Source organism: Podarcis cretensis (assembly GCF_951804945.1).
Source record: "Podarcis cretensis genome assembly, chromosome: 11".
Taxonomy (NCBI): Eukaryota; Metazoa; Chordata; class Lepidosauria; order Squamata; family Lacertidae; genus Podarcis; species Podarcis cretensis.
In genome coordinates, this window is record NC_137180.1 from 4,788,511 (window position 1) to 4,809,564 (window position 21,054).

Below are 21,054 nucleotides of genomic sequence, written 5' to 3' on the forward strand. Positions count from 1 at the left end.
TGGTCAATTAAATCACAGAGTCTTGGTATCCCCATTTGTAAAATGGACAGATGTTTTCAGGGTGCTTAATTCCTTGTTCTGTAATCTGTTCACTTTCTTGAATCATCTGTCCTGCATGCAAGTTATTTTCCTGCTATGTGAGCTTGTAGCAAATTTCTAGTTTGAAACATGGTGTGATCTGTGATGGCTCGACTGTCATGTATAAGCAGCATTAGCTGATGACAGACAGGGGACTAGTAAGCATATGTAATAGCTGTGCAATTCTGATACAGAGTTTTTTTTTTTTAGAATGAATGGCTTTAATAAAGACTAAAAAGAAAATCTCAATTTGAAAAACAAAAGGAAGAAGTCTAGTGAGAAATATTGCCTCCAGTGTTAAGTTTCAACCTGGGAACAAGCTTTGTGAGTGCACACTGAAGCCCCTTTTGTCCCTCTCTTTGTTGCTCGAGCAATCAAATTGAAGCCCTCTAATTCAGAATTCATGAACATGGCACCCATGGGCACAAATCTGCCTGCAGTGGCCTTCCCTGATGCTCACAGGGTCACCTGCCTGCCCTCGAAACTAGACTTGAAACTAGGTTGTTCCTGTGTGTTATGCCCATGGAGTTTCTCCAGTTTGCAAGTGTGTCCAAGGGCCCCAAAAGTTTGCCAACCGCTGTTCAAATTAACCAAAGTTCACCATTTTGTGGGAACAAGGAAACCATGGTTACCAGTTTCAGAACAGGCTAGGATATTTTTTAAAGCAGAGTTTGGGTGACCATCTGTCCTGGATGCTTCAGCTGAGATTCCTGCATTGTACAGGGTTGGACTAGATTACCACTGGAGTACCTTCAAACTCTATGATTCTATTACAGTCATACCTTGGATCCCAAATGCCTTGTGAGTCGAATGTTTTTCAGCTTCCGAGGTACCACTGTATTAAATAATGCTTGAAGTTGGTGAAAATTCACAAAGGATTGACAAGCCATATAATTAGGCCATATAATATTGGAGATATATATATATATATATATATATATATATATATAAAATTTCTTAGTTTATAAAAATATGTGCATTTTTCAAGTTGTGTTTTCAACAGATCAGTTTCATTTGTTGTGAGATATTAGTGTTGTGCGTGCGTGTATATATATATAAAATTTGAAGCACAGCACTTACTGTAACAACTTCGTGCAGTGTTTGTCCACAGTTTTCTGAGTCATGTGGCAAGCATGACTAAGCCACTACTGGAACAACGGGACACTGTGACGAGTGCCAGAGTGCATGTTAACACCGTTTACCTTCTCGCTGCAGTGGTACCTATTTATCCACTTGTACTGGTGTGCATTTGAACTTCTAGGTTGGCAGAAGCTGGGACAGAGCAACGGGAGCTAACCCTATCATGTGGATTCGAACTGCCAACCTTCCGATCGGCAAGCCCAAGAGGCTCAGTGGTTTTAGACCACAGCGGCACCCACTCTGCCTTCTCAGTGAGTAACCCCAAAATATGCAAAATCCTCAAACCACCCACTTCTTCAGCAGAGGTTCTGGACTGTATCATTTCCAATACATTCTATCCACAGCACTGAACTACACCAAGGTATCTGCCTGGACCCCATTACGTATTCCTCCCCCTGCCCCCAATTTTTTTTTAACCCAGGAGCTTTATGTTACCTGGGACAGGTGAACATGCCTGCTATTTTATGGATCCCCCTTTAAATACAGCTTTTGTTTTGACCATCTTCCACAGAGGCCAATTGTAACGTGGAGGGAATCCACAATTTCACATTTGAATTTAAGAACTCTAAGGTGTATGTTATCTAGACCTGGTGACTGGTTAATTTCTAATTTAATAATCAGTCTTAGAACCATTTTTCTGGTAGTCTCTATTTGTCTTAGTTCCTCAGATATCCTCCGAGAAAGAAATGGTTCTTGTTTTAGTATCAGTCTGACATCTTCTATAGTGAAGGTTGATGCAAATAAGTCATTCAACTTCTCTTTAATCTCTCTGTCCTCCTTCACGATACAATCCTAAACCTACTTACCTACTTACCCATTGAACCTAAGGCATGCATAGGATTGTACTGTCAATAATGTCCTATCTCTGTCATAAATGGTCCAACCATTTCCTTGTCTAGATTCCTGCTTCTGATGCAAGAGATAGAGCATTGCTGATAACTTTGTGCTATGACAGAATGCTGAAACCTGTTGTTATTTTTAACAATCCTCCTACAGAATGAAATACTGTGAAATCAGTGTGTTTAGATTTGTCTTAAGTAGACACAGATAAAATTATAGCAGTTAAGAAAAATATGAACTGTGTGAAACAAGTGGATACAGATAGCATTTTCATTTTCTTTCTTTTATTAGATCTCAGGGCATGACCAATGAAATGATTTTGTGGACAAAGTACCAACTTTTGCACAATTATTTTATGGAATCCACCATAATTCACCACAGAATGTGGTTTCTGTCAAAATTATTTATTTAAAACATTTTTAACTTTCTTCGGAGCCCAAGGCTATCAATAAGTAAGAATTAATATCGTACAAAAATAAAAATGCAAAACTACCAAAGTTAACACAGCCAAATAAAAACTTTACTTGAAGCAGCCCCTAAAACCAATTCAATTAAAGCATTTTTTATCAGAACGTAATACAATTAAAGGCACAAAAGACTTCCTAAAACGGAATGTTTTCACTAAGAGCAGCAGCAGCAAGTGAGGTGTGCAAGGAGAGCCTCCTTTGAGAGGGAGCTACAAAGCCAAGGTGCAGCCACTGAGATGGCCTCTATGTCTTTTGAAAAGGAGTTCAAGGAGGACAAATTCCCAATGGATATTAACCATAATTGGTAACTGGAACTTTCTTGTACAGAACCTTTTGGCTATGAACAGCAGGTGCTCTTGCATATCACTGACCCAGGAGATTACCTTACCACACATGTGCCTACTCAACCGCTTTGATCAACAAAATTAGCACTACTACAAGTGCCACATAATACCCATTTGTAAGAACTTGGTTGTTTAGTCTGGCAGTGCCTAATCTTTGGAACTCCCTGCCTTTTGAGATCAAGCTGGCACCTTTACTTGGCATTTGCTAAATACATTCCTGGTTAGACAAGCCTACACAGATGCTTAGAAAGTTGTGGTATTTTTTACCTGTTTTTGTATTTTAACTTTTGTATGTTTTAAAGTAAGGCTATATTTTTTCCTTAAATTTGCTGTTTGTTTTTTGGAAACCAATCTGAGGGTTTTTTTTACTATCAAGTAGTGCATTAATTTCATAAGTATGAATCTATGTGGGAAAATAGCAGTCTCATGAAGGCAAGCAATTGATTTGATTTTTATATACTGTAAAGAGAAACAGAATATAACAGCAGTGATCTTTGTGCCATAATAGTGGGACCAAATGGTCTCAGGACAATTTGTTAGCACCTGCACACTAGTCTCAATTGCTGGAAAATCCCCAACAGCTTAAACCTAGCATGCTCATGCCAACTATAGTGTAGCGGTGGTGGTGTTTGTTTGAAAAGTAGCAATGAAGTGAATAAAGACCACAGACGCTGCTTGACTGCCAAGTATCCACTTTGGAAGTCCACACATGGAGCCAAGACTGCCATTACGTATATGAATAAGCAGCAGGGGTTATTTGCCCAACTGCTTTACCAATATTCTAGCTAAATATTAGATGCCATAATTTATGGAGTTCAACCTCAAATGCAGTTTCTTTTCAAAGAAATGTCAGAGTACCAGGAAACATTCCAAGAATACAGTATGATGTGGCTGCTGTCAGTAGATCACTCCTTTAGGTTTGCCATTTTAAAATTATGAAGTTATATTGTAAGTATGTTAGAAAAAGAAAACTGTCCCAACAGATTAAAGCAGATTAAAAAGCTTCCACTGAGTATGCAAAACAAGGTCTACATGAAGCCCAACTAAAAAGCCCAAAGAATATGCAAATTGCTCAGCACAATGCTCAGCTCCACACATTAACATATAACATTTATTTTTCAAGACAATGATGTTTATTTCTTTATCGGTTACAAGTGGGATATCCACTATGCTCTATCTTGAATAGAGATCTAGCCTTCAGCCTGCTTTTGTAACTTCAAGGATGGATTTTTTTGTTTTGTTTGTTTAGTCGTTTAGTCGTGTCCGACTCTTCGTGACCCCATGGACCAGAGAACGCCAGGCACTCCTGTCCTCCACTGCCCCCCGCAGCTTGGTCAGACTCATGCTGGTAACCTCGAAAACACTATCCAACCATCTCGTCCTCTGTCGCCCCCTTCTCCTTGTGCCCTCCATCTTTCCCAACATCAGGGTCTTCTCCAGGGAGTCTTCTCTTCTCATGAGGTGGCCAAAGTACTGGAGCCTCAGCTTCACAATCTGTCCTTCCAGTGAGCACTCAGGGCTGATTTCCTTTTCAAGGATGGATTACTGCAGTGCATTAACCTGAAGACAATTCAAAGATTGCGGCTGGTGCAGAGAGAATGCCGCTGTTCCATGTTATACTGTTAGTGAAAGTATACTCAACCAGCACTAGAGAAACTGCACTGGCAATTCAAGGCCAAAGCAAGTGTTGAATTTTATTTTTAAAACACTTAAGGGCCTGCCTTCTGAGGAGATCACCTCTCCTTTTACAATCCACTCACTACTGCCAGTGAAGATTAGCAGATAATGAGGAGCAGGTCCTTTTCCACAACAACCTCAAGGCTGTGGAATGGGTTGCTGGAGGAGGCTTGGCAATGGTACTTAGGAAGCTGTGCAGATCTTATCCAGGGAAACGTCTGGAGTCCGAGCTGCTAAGTAATCAAACAGTGCTTCTTGCTAACAGGCACCGGATTTTATTGCTACAGGCGGTAATAAAAATACACATGTTTATGATTGTTATGTATGCCATCTAGTCCAGTAGAGAAAGAAAATAATTCCAGCCAAGTATTTATATATGATAAAATATATAGTTATTTTGCAGAGAAAGATGTGGTATCTGCAAAATAACTCTATATTTTATCATATATAAATACTTGGCTGGAATTATTTTTGAGGTATTATATTGAAATAGTTTCATTTACTTGGAAGCATGTACTAGTGAAAAATTGGGGTTTATTTCCAAGTAGATATGCATAGAATTGGGTGTTAGATTCAGAGTATTATTTTTTTTTTGTACTATTTCTAAACTGCTCTGTTGATTGATAGTGCAACCAGGAAGTGGCACCCAGTTCCACTGTTGATGCGTAATCCAGAACTTCGGTTCAGTAAAGCGACACTCAGCCCTTGAAACATGAGGAAGGAAACTTTTATTGCTTCATAAATATGAAAAAGGCAGTCTGACACCCTTTTTATTCCAGATAACACAGAAACAAGAAAATGAGCAAATACAGTTAGAAATCTGAGCTGTTAAAAGAGAACTTCTAATTCAAAATCAAGGGGGGGGGGCTGAACTTTAAAAAATTCCAAAGGGTGTCAGTTGGGGGTAATTTTCAATTATAAGATATTCAAAATGAAGAGAAAAATGTTAACATGTGCAGCAAATGTATTTGACAAAAAATAAAAGAATGTCTAGCTATCAGGAGGATGCTTCAAAACTTAACAGAAGACCATTAAGAGTATGGGTAGGCAAACTAAGGCCTGGGAGACGGATCTGGCCCAATCGCCTTCTAAATCCAGCACGTGGGTGGTCTGGGAATCAGTGTGTTTTTACATGAGTAGAATGTGTCCTTTTATTTAAAATGCATCTCTGGGTTATTTGTGGGGCACAGGAATTCGTTCATCCCCCCCCCCCCAAAAAATATAGTCCAGCCCCCCCACAAGGTCTGAGGGACAGTGGACCGGCCCCCTGCTGAAAAAGTTTGCTGACCCCTGATAAGAGAAACCACATAAAGTTCTTGAAATAAGTTGAGTACAGACATCTCTAGAGCACCAGACAAAATAAATACATATCTTGCATGTTGGACTGCTTTATGGTCCTGATCTAGTGAACTTATTAAGATGGCTCACTGAAAACAAGATTCCACACAAGTATCAAGTCTAACGGCAGCTTCAGACATTACAGACAGTGCAGCCATCTCAATATTCAAATGTCTTGCACTTCCAGTCCGTGGCAAAAGGAACATGGACATATATGACTTGTAAGCTTTGGTTAAGCACATTAGTGTGAGAGCTTGTGCGTGTAGCAACATCAAAAGTCTCTCTAACGAGAAACAAACTGATCTATCATTTTTTCCTAAAGCATTCCTGGACAATACTCTGGAAAATATTCTTTGACATCCTAACATACTTAATATGGTACTGGGTGCAAATTTGTGTCACTTGTTTCTTCAGGGCTGAAGGACTATTTTAAACTGAAAGACAATGACATCCTTTTTTTCTTTTCTTTTCTTCTACAAGCCAGGGACTTGGAATTTTTCCAAGGTTGCTTTTCGCACTCTCCCCGGCGGTGCCAGTTCCTGGCAAATTGTATACAAGGTGACTAAGATTAGGAAAGCATCCATGGGATTACACTGAATGAAGTCAAGGCCAGCCCACCCATGAGGTGAGGTGAGTGACTTTGCAACCAGTGGAAAAATGACACTGGTATCAACACCAATTTTCAGCAAGATCTTGAGAGATCTGAGAGTACAAGAGATCTTGCAAGATTTTGGTAAAATCTCACTAGAAATCAGCGCCACTCAGTGTTAGAAACTGAGATATATAAGCTAGGCCCCAAATGGCTCCTTAAACCAAGGTTACAGCTGCCAAAACAGAGTGTCTAGTTGCCATTTTGGGGTAAGAGGGCCCTAAAGTCTTATTTTTCAAATGGTGGGCTGACTCACCTCCAGATGGTAGAAATGTCAGGAGCCATCTTGGCACCCAGGCATCTTCTCTTGGTTGCAAATTTTGAACACTGGTGCCAATGCCAGCACCACATTTATGGAGTTGCAGCAGAGCAGGGTGGTGCTTCCCAGGTAAAGGTAACAGGCAAAGACGCCTGGCCAGTTAGGTCCAGTCGAATTTGACTATGGGGTAGGCCAAGGAACACTGTGATGAGTGCCAGAATGCATAGAAACACCATTTACCTTCCCACCACAGTAGTACCTATTTTTGTACTTGCGGTGGTTTGCTTTCAAACTGCTAGGTTGGCAGGAACTGGAACAAAGCAATGGGAGCTCACCCCGCTGCACAGATTCAAACTGCTGTCCTTACAATCAGGAAGCACAAGAGGATCAATGGTTTAGACCACAGCACCACCCGCATCCCAGTACTTACAACATGCCGTCCCTGACTGAAGTGTAAATGGTGAAGTTGACTCACACCACTGAAGGAAATTAATTTGTTCTACTTGGATGTCAGGATCCAATTTTGTATGTGATGTATACTGATCAAAATATTGTTTTCATTTTGTGATGACATTGTTGGAAACAAGGGTAATCTGATCTAAGTAAATCTTAGGTGGCAACTAGGCCACTCATCTTACTCCAGTCTGGCAATCAGCAGTTCCACTCATCTTCCTGTACCACATCTGGCAACCGTGCAGCAGGTGCTGGTGTAACAGGGCTTACCTATTATGTTGCCAATGCCCTGGACACAGCTGTTGGCCACTTTTTTGATGACCCACAGAAGCAAGTCTGTAAATATCCACTTAACTATTTTGAACTATATCCCTCCTAATCTTAGAGCTGGTGCTTACAAATATACTGTTTGCGGTATTGTATTTTACTCCTTCTGTGTCCATGGCAACTGTCAACTTGTGGTGACTCATTTGCTACGAACAAAAGCTGAAACTTTGCAGGCTATCTCTCAGTCCGCAGAAGCTTGTGTCAGAGTACATTTCAGTTTCTACTTGCAGAATGTAAGATAGATAACTTGCTCAGCAGGAACACACAACCAAAATGGGTTTTCAAAGGAAGGGAGGGGAGCAGCTGCCACAACTGCATATTACAGAGACTGACACTTGTTTTTTTTTTAACAAAATCAGAGTGCTTAAGAGCCTGTTAAAGTAACCTTCTGAATCTACCTGTTAAGTTTCTAACGTGACTTTTATGTACAACTGATCTACGTATCTATACAGTTCCTCCTGTGACTGTCCCGCTTCAGAACAATGCAGGTCTCACAAACCTGAATCTCCTGCACATCAATTTTTTTCTGAAACTGGCCTGTGGTAATAGTACTTTTTGTCTCAACCACTTGGTTGTGTGATTCCCCAAATCAATGGCTTATATCCAGGGCTTTTTTTCTGCTGGAACTCACCAGAACTCAGTTCCGGTACCTCTCAAGTGGGCACTATTGCAATTATAAGAAGTGGTGAGTTCTGGCACCTCTTTTTCTAGACAAATACCACTGCTTGTTTTCAAACTAGCACTAAGTCTCATGTTCCGTTAGCACAATGATTGATGCTTGGTGCAAGGGAACTTCAATCCCTTTCCCGCCCCCACACTCCCCCAGCAATCTGTTCCAGGGGCTCTCCCAACCCTCCAGAGCAGACTTGGGGATTCTGCAACAGGTTGAGGGGCAAGTTCCATTACACAAGCATTGCATTGTGCTAATGGAACAAGGATATTATTATAAATGCAATCCCTCTACCACTAAGTTAACACTGATCTCACACAGAACACACACAACTCCTACAGCAAAGGGGCAGAACACAGCTACACCCCATGTTAACATTTACAGGCTAAATATTGTGCTGCTGCATGTCAAACTTGTCAGGGACTAATTTTAGCAAAATTATAATTCTGCTTTATAAGCCTGGCATTCGATAATACAATACAGATGTTAGCCATTTTATTGTTATGCTTCTATATTTTGTTTTGTTTGTACAAAGTATACTGGCCATTGACCATAATAAAGAGATTGATGTAATCCTCTTCATATTTACTCAGAAGCTGCATAGTGTGCATATGATTACAACCTTAATATAAAAAATGCAAATACGGAAATTGGATCAGAACAGATGAACTACTTTACTTGCTGGAAAATTATTCTTCTTAACCCCTACCTAGTTTTGCAAGGCTGCCTCAACCAGTCATCCTCCCTCAATTTCCTAGTCACAAGAACCCAAATGAATATGGATAGATACTACAGCTTTTATGTCCCATGATCTCATACACAAGATCAATCACTGTTTGTGATTTCTTGACTCAAAAAAAATTACCACACTGGATTTCAGTGGAAGGGGAAACCACTGCTACACAGGAATTCGAGCTCTCTGCTTTTGAAGTCTACAAAATTGAACTTCCATGATTGTTAGCCAAATAAATTACTATGGGCACCACATTAAAAAGTTACGCTGCCTCATTGATGTTCAAAACCACTGAAAAATCTTATTGTATCCAAGATGTATAAATTTAGGCTAGGTTGAGTAGCCAGTCATTCCTTCCACTATCCTGTGGGGCTGTCTGCGCTCTGTACCTTTACAGAACATTATTTCCCTCAAAGCTTTTGCTTACCCCTCACAGACTTACAATTCCAAGCATCTCTTAACAAACTATAGTGCCCAGAATTCTTTGAGGAAAAGGAGGTGTCTCAAATGTGCTTTAAAGCAATAGTGTATACAGCATCTCAGCTTTCTTGCTTCTTATCGAACAGAAGCAAAGTCCATTTCTGTAGTATGTACTGCCAAGTGAGGGAATTATTCAAGGCCAGGGAGTAGTGGAAAGCACTTCTCTGAACCAAGATATTGATTCCGCATTACTGTACAATGCACATATTGGCGCCATTTTGAAAGAGGCACTCTTTGGCTTCTTGTGTTGCTAGCAGTGGTTTTTGTTTGTTTTGTTTTAAGATTGCTCCTTGTCACGAATGCTAAATTTCTGGCCAACACTAACAGTCATTATTTGTGGAGTCCTGACTAACAGAACTATTTCTAGTTAATAGAGATGATAAACAGAGGTTGAATGCAAATCAACAAGTCAAGCAAACCAAACAAATAAAGACACATGAATGAAAACCTGAAAGGCAGAAACCAAAGCCCAATAATTTATTTATAAAACTTGAGTCACTGTATCTACCCCTAAATGGGAAAAGTAGCATACAACACAAAATAATATATAAACTTCAAAGGAGAGGTTAAAGAAATATATTTCAAAGTTTCCCCATTTGTTCCCACATCTCATAAAGACACTGCAAAAGCCAAACATTACCGCAGATCTCTCTAAAACAAAAACACAATATTTTCCCCATCATGTGGAACTTCTAAAAGATCTTTACCAAAAGAATTTGTTTTCTGACTCAGCTGTAATGAAATCCACTAGATTTCCAATTACAACAAAACAATTATCTGAATAATGCCAGGTTCTTGAATATTCCATTATCAGCACCGCCAGAAGATCTCCATTTCCACTACTTGACTTTATCATCTCCGCATTAGCACCACTTCCAGTTCAACAAACAAACCTAAATCTAAGGCTGCACATGGAAGTCTCTGCCAAAGGGAAATGTGGTCGAGTTAAAAGGAGTTGTGTATTTTGGGCATTTTTCAACCCCCACCCCAAGCTTGAGAGGTTAGAACAAAAACAAATCAAGGTATTATGGCATCCTTCCAACTTTTTGTGCTCAAATTCATTTTGGCCTTGTGAGTCAGTAGTCACCCTAAGGAAACCTTTTGTTTGACTTCCTGGCTGACACCCATTTACCCAGAAATGTGGGAATAGCTTTAAGTGTTCTATTCTTCTATTCTCACAGAATAAAAAAGAAAATTGTTGCTGAGATTGCAAACTGGAGGCCTTCAGAGGTTCCCTATCCCCATGACAGAAATACCAACAAAGTAGATGGGGGGAAAGAGGAAAGAGCAGTTCCTAACTCACGTGCATATTTCTCACCCAGTGTGCAGGCTATAGTCAGATAACCCCCACCCCCAGTCTGCCCCCTTTGCTGATTAGGTAAAATATACACACTATTTCTTTATGCAATACCACAGTAAAATAGCTTGCTTCACACTAAGCTACTGGCAAGCAGCACAGACATACTGCAAAGCATGAGAAGATGACCCATAGCCTACTAATGTACCCTATAGAGCATTCTGATGCTGTACTATATTTATTTGAAATTTAACATTGTTGAGTGCACAGAAAAATGCCTGCCTTTTTACAATGCAACTTAAAACAGACATTGAAGTACAGAATATCAGTGAAACAGCATTCAGGTAAAATCATCAAAGGGTACAAGCTTCAAAACCATTCAAAATGAAGCCTCATTTCTGTTCAAACTAACTAAAGATGTAGGGCTTAACTGAGGAGGGGGTGAGCGATGTACTCCTTGGAGGAAAAGGTGGTATAGAAGTGCAATAAATGAGCTCTTCTGCTTTCCTGCTTAAGAAAGCTAGAGGGGGCACCCATGTGGAGATGTCAGTCAAGTCACCAACCCGGCACCCAGAGATCTCCACATGGTTGCAACTGGACCTGCACCAGTCACAAAACACACCTGGCACCTGTAATTTCTAGCATGACATATATCTGAGTTTCTAACACTGTGCGCTATGCTTGTAAACAACAATGCATACACACAAATCATACCTGTTTCATTTTTCATGTCCCAATGAAATATGAAGGGTAGGAAGGATAAGGGCAGGTAGTAGAGGCAGGTATGTGGTAGTGCACTGCAGAAATAACCTTTCCCCTGTGCAACTGTAAGTGCTAGGAGTGCTGTCCGTTTGTACCCTACCAACAGATGAGGTTTCATTTCTGCCACTTTTCAGGCAGACCTCAGAAATCAGTTTGTTTCCTAGCTCCCTCCATAGCTACGAGGTCTAGAAAATTCTCTTCGAGATGAAAGCCTGGCCATACTGAATCGTGTACCAGGTTAAATTCCACCAAGGGAGACAGGAGAGAGCATAAGAGCCTGCTGGATCAGGCCACTGGCCCATATAGCGCAGCATCCTGTTCTCACAGTGGCCAACCAGATAGATGCCTATGGGAAGTCCTCAAGAAGATCCCAAGAACCATGAACTCACGTTCTCTTATAATGGCAATGGTGCCCACCTGAGAGGTGCCGGAAAAGAGTTCCTGTGAATTCCAGCTGAAAAAAAGCCCTGCATATTCCAAAAGGTGTTTTTAAGGCGCCAAAGAATTGCCTCTTTAAAAAGGAAGATGGGTGTAAGATGGAACCAGATAGAGGGCCTTCTCGGCGGTAGCACCCTCCCTGTGGAACGCCCTCCTGTCAGATGTCAAGGAGATAAAGAATGACACAACTTTTAGAAGACATCTGAAGGCAGCCCTGTATCGGGAAGTTTTTAACATTTGGTGTTTTCTTATGTTTTTATATTCTGCTGGAAGCCGCCCAGAATGGCTGCAGCAACCCAGTCAGATGGGCAGAGTACAAATAAATTGTTGTTGTTGTTGTTGCTGCTGTCGTTGTCGTCATCATCATCATCATCATCAATCTGCCCACAATAGTTTAAGAGTCCACTCATGTTTTACCACTGTGATTAGCACACAGAAGTAATATACTATTTTAAATGCATGTTGTCATATTTTACTACATCAATCAGCAATTTAGTCACACTCATTTTATTACTCTTACTACTATTATTATTTACATATGTATACTCAAGCACATGCTGCAAAAAAACATGGGAATTTAGTATCAAATGCAGAGGAAGCATGAAGGTATGTGTGTATTTATTTATTACATTTATATCCCAAAATTCCTCCCAAAGGAGCCCAGAGAGACAGTGAGCAGCTATCCCATAAAACGGTTTACTAAACCTGCAAAGACTAACCTCCAAACTACTGACTTTTCCAAATATTAAACATGTAATTGCCTGAAAACCTAAACTTTATGTGATTTAAATTTAATGTTCAGTGGATATTTGCCATTCACTTTTTTCACGATTAAAGCACCTTAATGTAATACTTAAATAGCTCCTGCCTTTAATAGGAAATTATAAATACTATGTTTATAGCAAGAATACCAAGGTGATAGAGTGTAGAATATAAAAAATAAAATCTTTGTTATGTTAAAAGTATTTGTTTAAAGTGTACTCTTTTTCAAAATAAAACTGAGCAGCATGATAAAATTCTTATTAAGATGAAATAAATCTCAGTGGAAAATATTAGGTGATGCTTGCTCACCGCCATGGCATCGAAGTATATAGTTTCTGCCGCTTTTTTATGTCTGTTTGTTCTTTTAAATCAGAACTCTGTTAGTCTGAATATAACAGGGATTTCTCTCTCTCTGGTTCAGAGTCCTAAAGCCTAATATAGTCAGGAGTGAAGTATGGCCCTGAAGGCAGATTCTGAGCTAGAAACAAAATCTTATTTGTATCTTGGGAATCTCTGGTTGTTTTAAGTGACAGTAGCTTTCTAACGTTTATTTCAGAAAAAAAGACCATCTGTATACAAAATTTCCAACACAAACACCCCACAGACACCATTTTAAGACACTTAGTGAGGCCTGACATACATATTGCTTGAAAGTTCAGAGCTCACAGAAATTTTATGATCACAGAAAAATTGCACCATGGCCAATGCCCCTACTCCAACAAACACCAAGTTCCCCCCAATTCATAAATTACCATCATAGGAGGAGAAAGGGGGGGGGCTTTTCTTATCCTTAATTTAATTTCTGCTGCTTCATGTTCTGTTCACATTCCCTAACGTGCCTTTTAACTTCACAACAATTCCTTCACCACAACTTTTAATATGAAAAGTTCCTATTTTCTTTCGTCTGGTGATGAGGTCAAGAAGGATGGATGGATTAATACTGCTGTGATAACATTGCTTTCATTCATTCATATAAACCATGAATGCAGAGTTCACAGTAGCCAGGCGCCAGGAGCATTTTGCACCTGGCTATTGACCATTTACAACCAAGCGAAGATGCCTGGGTGCCAGGACGGCCCCTGACATTTCTACCATCTGGAGGTGCATGCCTGGGGATCACCGGATTGGGACTCTTTTCACACACTAGCAACACATCCTGCCAAATTCTGTCAGTTATATTTTATCTGCACAATTGGAATGAATTTCAGGAACCAAAATGCTTTGCAGCCTGAGCAACAGCACTCACCATTAAGAAAAAGAGGTAGGAATAGGCCAATATATATATATGTAGACTGTCCAGGGATTAAATGTATTTTCTTCTTTAAATTCTCAAGCTCAAGGTTGTCATCTGAACTAGCCCGATTTTTAACTGATAATCAATCACAGCCAGCCCACCATTTGAAAAATAAGACTTTAGAGCCCTCTTACCCCAAAACGGCAACTAGACATTCTGTTTTGGCAGCTGTAACCTTGATTTAAGGAGCCATTTGGGGCCTAGCTTATATATCTCAGTTTCTAGCACTGCATGTCTGTTCCCAACAGTCAGCAAGAAGGTAAAGTTGTGAGGAAAAGAGGAGCACTACCCATGAAGGATCTCACAATTGCTACACAATATTAGGGTATTCAGTTAAAGGTAAAGGTACCCCTGCCCATACGGGCCAGTCTTGACAGACTCTGGGGTTGTGCGCCCATCTCACTCAAGAGGCCAGGGGCCAGCGCTGTCCGGAGACACTTCCGGGTCACGTGGCCAGCGTGACATCGCTGCTCTGGCGAGCCAGAGCCGCACACGGAAACGCCGTTTACCTTCCCGCTGGTAAGCGGTCCCTATTTATCTACTTGCACCCGGAGGTGCTTTCGAACTGCTAGGTTGGCAGGCGCTGGGACCGAGCAGCGGGAGCGCACCCCGCCGCAGGGATTCGAACCGCCGACCTTTCGATCGGCAAGCCCTAGGCGCTGAGGCTTTAACCCACAGCGCCGATGTAATTGCAGCTTTTTGTGCAGAAACCCGAAATGAAAGGAGTTATTTCCAAATCTATTATATTCCCACAAATAAACTGCTTTACAATTTAGCAGCTCCCAGTTAGTCACCCCAAATGATTTTATACTTCTAAAGTGTGTCACTATTTTCTGTATACAGTGGTACCTCTGGTTATGAACTTAATCCGTTCCAGAGGTCCATTCGTAACCGGAAACTGCTTGTAACATGAGGCGCACTTCCGCTAATGGCGCCTCCCGCTGCTGCCACGCCACTGGAGCATGACTTCCGCTCACATCCAGGGGCAAAGTTCGCAACAAAGGGCATCTACTTCCGGGTTAGCGGAGCACGTAACCCAAAGAATTCGTAAGGGGAACAGTTCGCAACACGAGGCCAGAAAAATGTGGCTTATGTGAAAAGTGTTAATCTACTAATCAACTGTGCCTTGACATTTACCACATACATTCATATCTTAGGCAAATTCTGAAGAGTGACTCAGTTCAGGTCATGGTGATCCAGCTGCCAAATGAGTTTTTCACCCAGAGGCAAAATGTCTAAACTGCCCAAAGTATCTAACAACAACAACTTCTACCCAAGCACCATGAAACCTATGTGCAATTCTCATGTATTTCCACGTGGATTGCATGTAAATTCCTTGCATACTGTGCTTTCCAACTTGTATCTCTGGCTACCAAAAGCTCAGCTGCACCTATCCAAATCATAAAATGAAAATGTAAACGAAACAGCAGTTTGGCTGAAATGCTGTAGAAATGAAACTGCCAAGTTATGACACTTACCATAGTTATTGTCCAATTTTTCTAACTTTTTTCCTCTTAAACTAAGTTTTACTTAAGAGCAGACCTATTGCAATTGTTGGGCCTAATTTATGGCCGTGTTCATTCATTTCAGTGGATCTATACTCTGAGTAAAACTTAACTGAATGCCACCCTATGCAACTATAACTGCTGGTTTAAAAAGCCAAATTCCACACATACTATAGGAACAGGCAAGAAATCTAGTTTCTACATAGAAGAGAATATATATCCTTCAGTTGGATAAATATCCGAAGAGAAATAGAAATTAGGACTAAGTGGCAAAGACATTCCTATTTCACTACCACAATCCTTTACGAAGTATTTTGTACATGAGAGGAGCTGCACTGGATCAGACCAAAGGTCTCTGTAGTCCAGCATCCTGTTTCCCACAGTGACCAGATGCCTAAGGGAAGCTTACAAGCAGAGAACAAAGGCAACTGGTGGAAATACAGCTAATTTGACATAGTATGGTGCTATTAAATTCAAAGAGGCCTATCAAAAGTTTCTAGCTCAAACGGTGATAAATTAGTGTATCCCAATGATACTAGTGTTTTCAACTGAAGAATTCTCTTCTGAAAATTCTCAGTAATGGAACTATGACCCCCTACTCCTATTTTAATCTAACGTTTATTATGGGGGGGGGAACCCTGCTGAGAATGTTATTGTTCAAAATTTACCAGCTATTAACAACTCCAGAAGATACAGAAGGCAATTTGTTTAAGGAAATATGGGAGTAAATGTAGACAATAACAATTACAGAATGGTGTTTGACCATCAGTATGCACTAAAAGGCTCCGAACATCTTCCTTTTAGATCAGGTAAGAGAGAACCATTACAAGATGATGTTTCAGTACATTCTAGCACTTGACAGAAGCATTACACGTTGGAAATATACACATATTAAGGCTGACGTTTTGTTGGAATTCTCTTCTCTTCTAGTCACTGATTTGACTTAGTTACAGTCATACCTCAGGTTGAAGTAGCTTCGGGATGAATATTTTTGGGTTGCGCTCTGCGGCGACCCAGAAGTAACGGAGCACGTTACTTCCAGGTTTTGCCGCTCGCGCATGCGCAGACGCTCAAAATGAAGCCACACGTATGTGCAGAAGCGGCGAAACATGACCTGCGCAGTCGCATCTTATGTTTACTTCAGGATGCGAACGGGGCTCCGGAACGGATCCCGTTTGTATCCAGAGGTACCACTGTATTTGGATAAAATAATTTAGAAGGTTTACCACAAACTAAATTTGAACCCAATAACAGCAGCATATACCATATTTTTCCGTGTATTAGACAAGGTTTTTTGACTAAAAAATCATGTCAAAAAACTGGGGTTGTCCAATACACAGATAGTGGCATGGGGGGCAGGGGGACAAGCAGCGCGCCCGCCAGCCAGTTGGCGGAACAGCAACTTCCCCCGATGCCGCTACGTGTGGGAAATGATCTAGGGAGTTTTCCTTCCCACAGCTACGTGAGGGGAGAAGCTCAACTTTGGGCCATCTCTCCTCATTTTCTTAAAATTGAGTTCCCAAAGATAGGGGGTTCTTATACATTGGGGGGGGGGCATCTTAAAGATGGGAAAATACAGTAAATTAGCTACCAAGAAATGGTGGGATGCACTGACCCTTTGTAAAGAGAATAGCTGGTTCTGCTTGAATTAGAGGACCACATTCCCTTTTATTTTGTGATAACCCCTTAGTTATTATTTTTGAATGGTTATGTCATTATTTGCCTATAATTTGGGTGGGGGTGAGGTTTATGCATTCATTACGAGGTCTCTTACCCTTTTCCCTATAATTTGAGAAGATATGGAGACTGGAATAAAAGTTTTTGAATGGCAGTATCTGAGAGACTATGAGAAACAGATCCCTTTTATTATTTTCATGAAGGCAAATTACAATTTGAATATAACATGCACAAGACTTGCTATACGATATGAAAAACTGTACAACATTTAATATTTGCAGAGTGATAATCCAGAGAGAGAGAGAAATGTCATTGCAGTGAAAATTGAGCCTGTCAACATCTAATGTTAGTCATTTGATGCTTAAAAGAAAGAGCTCAGTTTTGTGATTTTTTTCCTTGCCTAGCAATCAGAAAGCAATTTTTACTTCTTGCAAATCACCAAGTAAATGGCTATTATGTAGAATTTGCAACCTTATAACAACAAACTCAGATTGTTTGCAATACATACACCACACATAGGATATTGGTGGTCTTCTATCCAGGCTCTTGCATCCATACAAGCTTCACCACCAGCTGCTCCCAGGCCATTGTTCTGAGGTGCCTGATCTCCAAGACATAATTCCTTAAACATCCAATCACTTTCTGAAATATGAAGTGCTTCATTTCAAATCATCTTTCCATAACGTATTGCAAAACCTGTCTATTATAGATTACTGAAACACATTATATGTGGCGCTGCCTCTACAGACAGTTTGGAAACTTCAGCTGGTATAGAATTCACTGCTGGGACAAGACACTTGGAGCATATAATGCCTATCCTGGCCCGATTGCACTGGCTGCCAATTAGTTTCCGGTTTTGATTTATAAAGCCTTAAATGACTCGGGGCCACAATACTTCAAGGACCACCTCTACCCACATGAACCAACCCCAAACCTATGATCATCATCTGCCAGGGACTAACAGGGCTCTGAAGTGTGTGTGTGAAGGAAACAAGGAGCTGCGAGAGTGGCTCAGAAATGAGGGTCGGCAATTTATGGGGTTTGGTGCCACCTGCAAAGCCAGGGCAGGAGTAGGAGGAAGGATCAGGGCAGTCCGAGATGGAGGGTGGCACAAGGGTGTAGCCATGGGGCAGCAGGGAGGGGCAACTACCCCTCCCAATCAATAAAAATACATAGCAAACTGAGGTTCTGCCCCCCCCCAACAAAAGTCCTGGCTGTGCCCATGGGGCGGCATACAGGATGTGGCAGAGGAGAAAGAGTGTGCTATGTGCTAGCTAGATGGTGGAGATGTCAGCTGCCATCCTGGCACCCAAGCATCTTCACTTGCACGCAAGGAGCTGAAAGTCGGGTGCAAAATGCGCCTACTAAGTTCCAGCACTGCTCCTTTGCGAAAGGTCCAGAGGGCAGCAACACAAGAATGGGCCTTTTCCGCAGTGGCTCCTCACTTGTGGAATGCTCTCCCCAGGAAGGCTTTCCTGACACCTTTGTTACATACCTTGAGGTGCCAGGCAAAAGGATTCCTCTTGTCCCAGGACTTCTATGGTGTTTTAAACTGTAAAAGGGGTGTTGGAATGTTGTTATTGTTTATTACTATGGCAAGAATTGTTTGTGTGTCAGATTGTAAACTGCCCTGTGATCCTCAAATGAAGGGAAGCATAGAAATTTAATAAATAAACCGTAACAGAAAATATTAGAAGCATTTAAAGATATACCACTGATATAGATATATTTTTAAAAAGATGGGACTGGCAATAAAACAGCTATACAAGCCAAAGGCTTCTGACGAAATGCAGTAAACAAAAGACATCACTGTATTTTGAGATAACTCTTCAATATCAAACACATTTACTTGGAGCTGGAGGTAAGCCCAGTGTATTCATTCCCAGGTATGAATGCTTCTGATCAGTCTGACACCTCAATCCTAAAAAGATTTACTTAAATGTAAGCAGTGGCGTAGCGTGGGGGTGCAGAGGGGGGCGGCCACACCGGGCCAACATCTGGGGAGGGGGCGCCACTAATCTAGTGGAAGAGACTCGAGTGCTAAAATCCACGGGTTAGGGGGCGCAAATTACTTGCCTTGCCCCGGGTGCTGACAACCCACGCTACGCCACTGAATGTAAGTAAGTCTCATTGTTTCTGAATGGCAAATTCAGTTGTATCAAAATATTACTGAAAGTTTGCAGATGCTGAAAAAATCAATCCAGCAAGAAAAAGTTATTTCTCACCTCTTTGATGGCTTATTGTCTTAACTTTCACCGAAAGGGCAATCAATCTCAGAGAGGTCCATTTGTCTTTGAATGAATGCATTGCACAATGCTAAATCTACTTGCTAGTCATAGATAAACATCATAGTCATAGATTTCAACTACATTTGTGAAACCACCAGTTTGCTAACAATGGTCTAAATATACTAAGCCCTGCAGTAGATCAATTCATTTCAGGAAAGCTTGTTTAGAGAGTGTAGTCCTCAGCAGGAGCATCTGTTAGTTAGACATGAGTAAGAAAGAGGAAAACTAATGTTTTCAAAGAATTATGCAGTATATTCTCACTGTAGGACATCTATTTTTTCATATATTTTTTCCCTTACACTGGGAAAACCATGCAAGTTTTCAGATAAGCCATACTACTACTACAAACTCCCATTTTAAACTAGCACAGCACTGCTATATAGATAATGTGGGAACCAAAAAATCCTAATGTTCACCAACACTGAAATACAAACAACAGTATCTATATATTGAACCACCTATTATCATTAATTGTGTAAGCAAATTATTACAAAGATCTGATCGTGCTTTCTATCACAAAGAGCATATACATGGGTTAATTTATTTGCATATGTAAACCACATGTTGGTAGCGTCCTAGATCTCAAAATCGACACTTTTCAAAATCTACATTTCCTCCAGTTTCAGGTCATGCCTAACGTCATCTAGGATTGCAGTCTTGATAATGCATGAAATGGGAAATAAGTATATCCCCCTAAGGCAGACTATATGATATGTAAGTCAAATATAGCAACAATGTGCTATAAATGTTTCACTCAGTCTCATTACAACAGCACACCCACCCACATTATTTTCTAATTCACCTCCCATGAAGCACTGAATAATAACCCAATTACACAGAGGTCAAAAAGTAAGGGTCCTTTTCTTTTCAGAACTATGTTCTTCTCCACATTCACTACCACACAACAGAAATTAGATAAGAACAAAATGGATACGTGTACATGGCTATGCAATCACTGACTATAAAGTTTATTGTTTTCCTAATTGCAAATCAATTTTACTGAATCTTGAAACAAGCTGTATCCTAGATTCGGTTGCTCCTTCTATGTATAAAGCAGAGAAGGGCTTCAATAAAGCAATAATCCATTCATGCTTTTCACACATGGTAGCCAGTTTTATAACACCACGCCTTCTCAACTAACAGTGCTGCTGCAGCCCCACAAAACCTGAACAGTCCAGATTTTCACAGTCATGAAGCAGGACAGATATTGTGTGAATAGTTTCATTTATACTGCCCTGGAATCTTCTGAGGAAAAGCGCTGTGACAAGAGGGTGCAAGCCCTCTCCATACCTGCCAAAAGAGGACAACTTGCAAGGCAAAGAAATGTTTTAAATCAAGCATCCCCGTTCAAACTTTGCCTCCTAAATCATTCTAATTCATCTGGCTTTAAGCGCATTTGGTGTCAAGCCAGCAGCTCCCCAGGGAAAGCCAGCCATTCACGGGCACACCAGGTGTGGGTGGATGCAGAGTCAGGCGATTAAAGCCAACCCACCATGCAAGTGCGGCCCCCTTTCCTTAAGAGCAAAAGGCAAAACAAGGGGGCAGGCAGGGGGAGGGGAGGCGCTCCAGGTCCCCA

General features: G+C 40.9%; 1 protein-coding gene across 2 annotated transcripts in view; it reads right to left on the bottom strand.

Annotated features, from left to right (window-relative positions):
* The window catches only part of LOC307227038 (guanine nucleotide-binding protein G(q) subunit alpha), a 93,929-nt gene that overhangs the window by 71,885 nt on the left and 990 nt on the right, over nt 1–21,054 (bottom strand). The window contains exon 1 of one of the 2 annotated variants that reach the window (XM_079996140.1): nt 19,416–19,512. The exons of the other annotated variant lie outside the window; for it this stretch is intronic. Within the exon in view, the coding sequence (XP_079852266.1) occupies nt 19,416–19,497 (82 nt within the window). The 5' untranslated portion in view covers nt 19,498–19,512. Of the gene's footprint in view, nt 1–19,415; nt 19,513–21,054 lie in introns of those variants that run through there. 2 annotated transcript variants of the gene reach the window in all.